This window comes from Babylonia areolata, chromosome 18 (assembly GCF_041734735.1).
Source record: "Babylonia areolata isolate BAREFJ2019XMU chromosome 18, ASM4173473v1, whole genome shotgun sequence".
NCBI lineage: Eukaryota > Metazoa > Mollusca > Gastropoda > Neogastropoda > Buccinidae > Babylonia > Babylonia areolata.
In genome coordinates this window covers 5,748,217-5,758,216 of record NC_134893.1, presented here as the reverse complement: position 1 = coordinate 5,758,216, position 10,000 = coordinate 5,748,217, and the positions used below count along the sequence as shown (strand labels likewise).

At 43.2% G+C, this 10,000-nt stretch overlaps 1 protein-coding gene across 1 annotated transcript in view; it reads left to right on the top strand.

Moving 5' to 3' along the window:
• LOC143291852 (uncharacterized) overlaps positions 1–10,000 on the top strand; it is a 38,436-nt gene that overhangs the window by 15,492 nt on the left and 12,944 nt on the right. Inside the window, exons 4-6 of the mRNA XM_076601969.1 lie at positions 4,203–4,304; positions 4,909–5,059; positions 6,673–8,063. Of these exons, the coding sequence (XP_076458084.1) occupies positions 4,203–4,304; positions 4,909–5,059; positions 6,673–8,063 (1,644 nt within the window). The remainder of the gene's footprint in view (positions 1–4,202; positions 4,305–4,908; positions 5,060–6,672; positions 8,064–10,000) is intronic.

Sequence of the window (10,000 nt, the reverse complement as noted above, 5' to 3'; positions counted from 1 at the left end):
AGTTTATATTCACATCATATAGAGGGGAGGAGGGAGGGAGTTGAGGGTAGGGGTGTGGCGGAGTTATGGTGGGATGATCAGTTGGTAACATTATCATTATGCTGTAGGCATGTGTGATTTGTACAAAAGACAAACCAGTTAATGTTCTTTTTTTCCTGGTGAAATAGATCAAGCAGCATACTGAAACCAGTCAATTTCTCAAAAACAAATTATGGAAAAAAATTGCCCATAATTCATATCAGTGTATGTTGGTTTGTTCCACGCATTAAATTTCATTGTTCTAGATGTTTGAAGCTGAACTGAGACAGCCATTGAGGTACGTGTGATGGTTATTGAGTAACATCTGAAAAGAATCCTGTTAATGGATGATGAGCTGTAAACAATTATTATTTGTGAAAACATTTAAGAGAGCTTTTGTCATTTATTTCTTTAACTACATTTTTTGGGTTTATTTCATTTATTTATTTTTTATTTTTTCATATTTAACCTTCACTGGCTATCATGGGTCGTACACGACCCAGAAGGGTACAAAAACGCAAATATCTCAGCCAATTCTTAATATTTTTCTATGAAATTTCAGGAATGCTTCCTACACCTAAAAGGCCAACTTTTGCCAAAAAAAATGAAAAAAATTCATTAATTCGTTAATGAGTAATTAAAAATTAGATTAACTACACACGGACGCTTGTGTAGGTCATGAATGACCCATGCTTTTTAAAGAGGAAAAAACATGGTCACCCCTCGAAAGCTCGTGTGGGTTATGCATGACCCATACCTTTTAATATTGATTTCAGAAGGTTTAATTTGCAATTAGTGAAGGAAAATAAAGAAGTTTTACTTTCAATAGCCTCACTACTCCACTACTCTCCCACTACCCCCACCCCCCCTGTCCCCGCCCCGTCCCTTTCGTCCCTTTCGCCTGTCTTCAGCTAACCCCCTTCCATCCCTTTCTCTAACAGCATGTACCTGTGTGACTGAATATCTTTGATTGTGCGTGTATAGGATGCTATGAGTTATCTCTCTGTCTGTCTTGCTGTCTGTCTGTCTCTGTCTCAGTCTCTCTCTATCTATCTCTGTGTGCATAAGTAGGGTTTGTATGTATGTGCATGTGGTGTTATGCGTTTGTGTGTGTGATCAGTTGTGTGTGAGTGTGTGTGTGTGTGTATGTGCGTGTGTGTGAACATGTGTCTCTTCTGAGTGTATGTGTTTGTGTGAGTCTGTGTGTGCGTGTGCGAGCGCATGTGTGTGTAATCAATTACGATATGTTTTCCTTTTCTATATTTTGTTTTAAGCTTTGGAGGAATATACAGGTTTTTGTCCCTTTACAAAGTATGGGTCGTGCACGACCCACACAAGCTTTGGAGGAATATACAGGTTTTTGTCTCTTCAAAGGTATGGATCGTGGACGACCCACATGAGCTTCCATGTGTAGTCAAAAGTGACAGCAGTATGGGACGTGGACGACCCACATGAGCTTCCGTGTGTAGTCAAAAGGGACAGTGGTATGGGTCATGGACGACCCACATGAGCTTCCGTGTGTTGTCAAAAGGGACAGTGGTATGGGTCGTGGACGACCCACATGAGCTTCTGTGTGTTGTCAAAAGGGACAGCGGTATGGGTCGTGGACGACCCACATGAGCTTCCGTGTGTTGTCAAAAGTGACAGCGGTATGGGACGTGGGTGACCCACATGAGCTTCCATGTGTAGTCAAAAGTGACAGCCAGCGAAGGTTAAGGACTCAGTCACTGCCATGAAACTTGCATTTGAGTGCACAGACTATGCTTCCGTTTTATTTTTTTATTGAAAAAAAAAATTTTTAAATCAATTTCTACTTTCCTACAGTTGACCAACTTTGTGTAATTGTTGGCTGTTTTATTTAGGTATTTTGTTATCTATGTATTTTGTATAGATTGTGGGTGGGAGAGGGTATAGTGCTGTACTAAAACTGATATTTTTTAAGAACAAATTATTTGTGATTGATAGAGATACTTGTTTTGCTTTATTACTGTTCAGTGTTAGTTTTATTGTAATTACTTATTATAACATGCACATGCCACTTATTTTTTGTTGTTTTTAGATGTGGAGTGGCTTATGATTGAATGTCATTTTAATACCCCTTGCAAATACTAAATTCTTCTACTTGAACAGTTGAAGCCAATAGAGTTGAATTTTGAGTGGTGGATGACAGGCGCAATAGCTGAGTGGTTAAAGCGTTGGACTTTCCATCTGAGGGTCCCGGGTTCAAATCTTGGTGACAGCACCTGGTGGGCAAAGCGTGGAGATTTTTCTGATCTCCCAGGTCAACATATGTGCAGACCTGCCAGTGCCTGAACCCCCTTCATGTGTATACGCAAGCAGAAAATCAAATACGCACGTTAAAGATCCTATAATCCATGACAGCATTCGGTAGGTTATGGAAACAAGAAATACCCAGCATGCACACCCCCGAAAACGGAGTATGGCTGCCTACATGGCGGGTTAAAAACAGTCATACACGTAAAAGCCCACTTGTGTACATACGAGTGAATGTGGGAGTTGCAGCCCACGAATGCAGAAGAAGAAGAAGAAGAAAGAAGAGAGTGGTGGATGAGGTAAGGCCTACATGGGATTCTCTTCTTTTCACAAACGTGGGAGAGGAGGGGAATTGACCCAGGCAGGATGTGGAATGTGGCATGGTATGTGACCCTGAATCTGTTGCTCTCCTTACCGCTGGCCTTGTGCCAACCACAGTGCACTGAATGCAAGCCACTGACTGAAACAGGCTGAGCAGAATCAGAAAAGGAGCAATGGTGATATTAATAATAAAAAGCAGAGAAGGGCATTTTGTTTTTGTTTTTTTGCCAAGGTTTACACATAGAACATAGGTGTGTCAGGGATGAAAACAAGAAACCATTTCTTCTGATCCTGTGTTGAAGAGAAAAGCCAAGATATGATATAAATCTTTTATTATCACACATACACACACAAAAAAATGAAGTCAGATGTTTGCAGTAAAATGGATGAACAACATAGGTAACAGAATTACACCATTCACATGCAATTAATGTGATAGTCTGCATGCAGAAATGGGTGTCTACAATTGTTAGAGTCAAAACAGAGCAATCAATATGATAGTCCAGGTACAGAAGAAATGGGTTCTACAATTGCTTTCATCAAAAGAATGGAGGAGATCTGATTCAGATTGTTGCTTTGTAAGTGTGAGGGAGGGAGAGATGTACATTGACATGCCAGAGGAAAACCTGTGTAACAGCTGGCAAGGTATTGGTGAAGATGTAGCTGTTTCATATGAAGGGTCTGTTGTGATAGATACATGCATGTGTATGAATGTGCATGTGTGTGTGTGTGTGCGTGCGTATGTATGTGTGTATACGCGCATACATTTGGTTGTGTATGTGTGTGTTTGTGTGTGCCTATGTGTGGATATGTGTGTAGTCCATTTTCAGGGTGAGTACATAAACCACCAAACGACGACATGAATTCTGGTGACTACCGCGTTCAATCTTCGGCATGCGCGCACTTGTATGCATAAGGGTTTAAAGAACCAAAACGAAAGTGTGTGTGTGTGTGTGTGTGTGTTTAGTTTGTTAGTCACATTTTGTTGTGTGTACGTAACATTGATGTAATATGTTATGTGAACAATTTTTGTAAAGCACCTAGGGCAGATTCATGGATAGTTTGTTATGAAAATGTTCCTGAAAATATACTCTTCTCTGACTTGAGATTGTATGATGCATTTGACTTCACATGCACTCAGGAATCACATGCAGACTGTTTATAATAGAACTCTGTATCATAAACAGACTTGGTTGTACTTGGCCAGTATGTTGAATAGTAATGACAAGATTAATAATAGTGATGGATACTAATACAGTACTCTGTCCAGAAAACTGCTCTAAGTACTTTACAAAACATGTAATATTCTGTGTGACACATTACATCAATGTTATGTATACACACAAAAATGCACCCAGAAAACTATAAACACACATGTACACAATACACAAATATGTACAAGCATACACTGTTCAATCTCTCACAAAACATAGATACATCACTCCCCTCCCCCCCCCCCCCCCCCCCCCCGCCCCCCCACTCCACACACACTGACAAATTGAAAAGGTCTAAAAAAGAACAACAAAAAACAAACAAAAAACAATAACATTGTCACCTATACTTAGGTGAGGTGGGCTGTAATATGTCAGCAGCCAAGGTGTCTCCAGTCCTGTCGTCTCTCAAGTGCCTGGTGTGTGGAGACAAGTCCTCTGGCGTCCACTACGGAGTACCCTGCCTGTGAGGGATGCAAGGTCAGTGAATATAGTTTCAAGATACGCAGCATATGGGGCAGGTACCATGTTGGTAAACATTTTGTATCTTAACACTGAACTCATAGTTTCATAATGTTGTGTACAGAGGAGGTACTATGTTGGAAAGTGTTATGTATATTAACATTGTTAAATGGGTGGGATGTTAGTTGTTATACCATTCGTGTGTGTGTGTGTGTGTGTGTGTGTGTAAGTAGTTTTTTTATCTGATAAATGGGGAAGATGTGTGGGTTTGCGAGGGGGGTGGGGGGTACTCTGTTGTGCTTGTTGCAACTGATATGATACAGGGTTTTTGCACTGTCATACGTGTTTTGCTAGACTTAGAGTTTTCGTGTTTCTTTGTGAATAAATATAATGTGCATCTATGTACACAACCCACATACAACATAACATGTAAAGTGGATAAGCAGTCACATGCATGCATACACCACACACACAGGCACATACATGTGTGCATACATAACTCACACATGCATGCATGCGCACACATGCACGCACAAACACACATGTGCGCGCGCGCGCACACACACACACACACACACACACACACACACTTAATTACTCTCCAACGTCTGTTTATGAGCAGGGCTTCTTTCGGCGAGCGCTGCAAAACGTGGGTGATCCTGCACGCAAGAAGTGCTTCTACAACAAGAACTGTGAGATCAACATACAGACCCGTAACCGCTGCCAGTACTGTCGCCTTCAGAAATGTCTGGCCAAGGGCATGTCTCGGGCAGGTATGGTGACACGTGTTCTGTGTTCCTGAAAACCTCAGCACTTTGTGTGTGTGTGTGTGTGTGTGTGTGTGTGTGTGTTATTTACTTTCTGAATTAGAATTTTCAAAAAGGTAACAAAAAGTAAATAGCTGCAACATATTTAGAGCACACTTGTACAAATTGACATTAAGGTATGGAAAGTATGACTGCACACAATTTATGTTGTATATATCTATAGATACATACAAACAAGGAAAAGAGAAAAAAAGAAGGGAGGACACATGTACAGAAAGAAGAGCATCTACAACATCCTCAAAGCAACAACAAATACAAAAAACAAACACACACACACACAAACACAGAAGTAGTGAAAGAAAGGAAATTTGGAATTAATCTGGTGGAGGAGAAGACAATCTCAGAATGTTAACCCTTTCATCGCCAGTCAGTTTACAAAATTCCCTTGTGGTATAAACACAGAAAAGACAGTGGCTGAGAATAGCTGGGGATTCTCCCTGCGATGTATAGAAAATATGGCCTATCCTACCACTGAACATTAAGAGCAGTAGGTTCATGGATAACAGACCAATGAATGGTCACCTTTCAGTGACATGGGTCCTTTACCATGCCTGTGCATAAATGCGAGCTTGGCGGTGAAAGGGTTAATCTGACAACAAAATAAGTGTATGATGATGGTATACTGTCAGAATGGTTTTTGTTTCTTTAACTTAAAGGGTTAGTGATGAAAGAGCTGATCTTGTTTTGTCACAAACACTGACATAAGCAGGTGGTACTAGGAGGCTGGAGGGTTGACATTTTGTTGCTCTTTAGTTATCAGTAATCACAGTGGACTTGTGAGCCACTTGCACATATACAAGCTGTTTAGCTGACTGAGAATACTGAGGTTTGTTCTGTAAATTTAAACCATTTCTCAAAGAATGTGTTGTTGAGATAACAGTGTTTGTTGTTACTTCTATTATAGAAATCATTATTCTATGATGAATAAGAAAGCTTTTGTGCTGTATTTTTTATAGGTTTCGTTTTTATTGTTGTTGTTTTTTTTTTGTTTGTTTGTTTTTTGTTTAACTCTTTTTCTTCTGACCAAGCTTTTTTTTTTGCTTTAAAAAAAAAAAAAATTTTTTTTTTTTTTGGGGGGGGGGTTCTGTGTGCTCTTTTTATCAACTGATTGGTAGAACTCAATCCTCTTTTGACAATAGATGATCCTTTTGTTTTTTTAATTTAGTTTTGATAATCATTCTTTTCATCTTAGATTCATTTAAATTCAGAATCTTCATCTGTTTTCATGTGAAAGTCAGCAGATCATTTGCTTGGTTCCGTTCAGTTTCAGTTGTGAACTGTTTGTAATGGATGTAGGTTCATGAAGACATAATTATTGGAAGAACAGGCCATGCCCCAAATCGTAATCTTTGAATAAGAACGTTTTGAGTTCTGAGGTCAGGGTTCATTTTTGTGAATTCCAGAGTTGAGAGAAATTTGTTTGTCCTCTCTACCATTTTAAGACTCTTGCTGATGATTAGAGACATTATGATTTTTAATAACTGGACATGTGTGGAAGTTCAGCTGATAAAACAACAGTTTCAGTGAAGTGTTGACAGCCTGTTTATGTCTGTGTGCAGCTGCCAAGCTAGGCCGCCGATCGCGCACAATGCGAGACATGATTCGCTCCATTGAGGACTCCCAGACAGAAGAGGCGCTGCAGAGCTCAATGGCTGTTGACGCTGACTCCACCGCCCCCTCTGTGGGGCCGCCCACCCTGATGCCGGTCTCCATGGTAACCGGGGTCCCACCCTCCTCCACAGGCCTGGCCAGCCCAGGTCCCAGCACGCCGGTCAGTCTGGCGCTGCCCGACACCACCACCCAGTCGTCCATGGCTGCACTCAACATGCTGCTGAAGCAACGCTCCTCGCTGATTGGTCAGCCCATGGTGATGACCGAACCCCAGCTCCAGGCCCTGCAGCTGGCAGTGCCCATGGCCCACGTCAACGAGGACCCCACACGCGTCCGGGCAGAACACGTGGGTGGTGAGGAGGAAAGGCCGCTCATGCTGAAAGTGGAACGCGGGGAGAGCAGGGCATCGGTTGCTTCCCACACGGCGAATCCCCTCCCCTCCTCCCCCACCACCTCTGCTGCAGTGACGCTGATGTCTCTGGTCAGCTCTTCAGGGGCAGGGGGGCAGGGTGAGGCGGACCAGGTGGTGGGCTCTGTGCTGCAGGTGAATCCTCAGCTTCGCTACGGTGTCACGGGGCGCCAGATCCTGGTCAGGGCCGACGGAACCTCAGGCACTCAGCTGTTCATCAAGAAAGAAAGCAGCAGTCCTGACACGGTCCTCAGCATACCCGCCACGCTGACGTCAGTGGGAGGCGCATCCCATTCCCTGTCCCCACACCTCGTGCAGGCCCAGCCCTCGGTCCTCCTGCCCAACACCACCTTGGACCTGCGCAAAAAGTCGGAAGACACTATGAACAGCTGCCCCATCAAGAAGCGACCCTACTTTCCCTCCTCCAGGTCAGAAGAGGAGGTGGAGAACGGAGGCGAAGAGACAGGCGCTGCACCGTTCCTGGAAATGTTGCCCTCCAAGCAGCGGAGAGTGAGCCAGCAGGAGGTGCAGCAGCCCAGCCAGTCAGCACAGGCCATGGGGGATGTGCGGCCTGTGGACAGCGTGAGTCACCACCACATGGTGAAGGAGGCGCTGGGTCCTGTCACCTCGGTGCGAGACGTCCACGTCTCTGCTGCTGCCTCCTCCTCCATGGCGCTGAGAGCCAGCAAGGCCCCCCTGCCCTCCTCCTCCTCCATGTCCATTGCCAAGAAGCACGAAGAGGAGGCCAGGCTTACCGTACCCTACATGATATCTCGGCTGCATGAATCGTACAACACGACCTTCACCTTTCTGAAGGACCGGCTGGAGGAGATGAGGCAGAAGCTGGAGGAGTACCACCACCAGAACAACATGGAGAGGATGATCGGCAGGATCATTTCACAAAACGCTTCTCCACCAGAACATGTCATGGTGAGACTGTCTGCTGTTTACATTGTTATAAACATGCAGGCGGCCAAGGTCCGGCTAACATTGAAGCAGGAATGGATATGAAGACATGCAGAGCATAACTACATTTATGCATGCATTACAAGCATGCATGCATGCACATACACATATAATAGATAGATAGATACTTCATGACTTTGTCCTGGAAAAGTCATGAAGTGTTTGCCACAGCAGATCTGTGCAAACCCTGACCATCCTTAAAGCCTGTCACATTTACATATTTGATTCTTTGCCAAATTCCTTTTTTTCCTTTTTTTGACAATTCTAAACTTTTAAATCGATAAAAATGTCTGTGGTCTTTTTTTTGTTTTTGTTACACACATCCATGAACAAATGTACACACAAAAAGAATTCCAGAACCCATATACAACAAAAATGATTCTCACTATTCTTTCTCTCCTGCTTCTGTCTCTCTCCTGCTTCTGTCTCCCAATTCTCTCTCCTTCCACTTCTCTTCCAAATCTTCTTCGTCAGTCTGCGGCCTCCTCTTCTTTCTGCTAGCTTCCTGCATGATTGTCTTTAATGTTACCCATCTGCACCTGTGTCTGTGTAGAAGAGTTCCCACCTCAAAACATCCCCCCTTATAGGATGCAGACACATGACTGTGTCTGTGTAGATGAGTTCCCACCTCAAAACATCCCCTCTTGATAAAGATGCAATCAAATGACTGTGTGTCTGTGTAGATGAGTTCCCACCACAAAACATCCCCCCTTGATAAAGATGCAAACAAATGACTGTGTGTCTGTGTAGAAAAGTTCCCACCGGTGCAGATGGGTGAACAGTGTCCACATAGGCGCAGCTGTGTTTGTCGACCCCAGGCTCACTGTCTTCTCTGTGTTATTTTATTTTTCTTAAAATAAAGCTTTTTGTCTGTCTTCCTGTGATGAGCCTGAGGGCATATTTGTGTGCACTATGTTTCAGACATAAAAGGTATTTGCTGATTTATTTCATTAATTGTTTGATTGATTTCCATGTCAGGATGGTTCCATCAGAGTCCTGCTGGCAGTGATTTGATTAATTGATTGATTGATTTCCATGTCAGGATGGTCCCATCGGAGAGTCCTGCTGGCAAGGATTTGATTAATTGATTGATTGATTTCCATGTCAGGATGGTCCCATCAGAGAGTCCTGCTGGCAAGGGTTTGATTAATTGATTGATTGTTTTCCATGTCAGGATGGTCCCATCGGAGAGTCCTGCTGGCAGTGATTTGATTAATTGATTGATTGATTTCCGTGTCAGGATGGTCCCATCAGAGAGTCCTGCTGGCAAGGATTTGATTAATTGATTGATTGATTTCCATGTCAGGATGGTCCCATCAGAGTCCTGTGGCAAGGATTTGATTAATTGATTGATTGTTTTCCATGTCAGGATGGTCCCATCAGAGTCCTGCTGGCAAGGGTTTGATTAATTGATTGATTGTTTTCCATGTCAGGATGGTCCCATCAGAGAGTCCTGCTGGCAAGGATTTGATTAATTGATTGATTGATTTCCATGTCAGGATGGTCCCATCGGAGAGTCCTGCTGGCAAGGATTTGATTAATTGATTGATTGATTTCCATGTCAGGATGGTCCCACCGGAGAGTCCTGCTGGCAAGGATTTGATTAATTGATTGATTGATTTCCATGTCAGGATGGTCCCATCAGAGAGTCCTGCTGGCAAGGATTTGATTAATTGATTGATTGATTTCCATGTCAGGATGGTCCCATCAGAGAGTCCTGCTGGCAAGGATTTGATTAATTGATTGATTGATTTCCATGTCAGGATGGTCCCATCAGAGTCCTGCTGGCAAGGATTTGATTGATTGATTGATTGATTTCCATGTCAGGATGGTCCCATCAGAGTCCTGCTGGCAAGGATTTGATTAATTGATTGATTGATTTCCATGTCAGGATGGTCCCA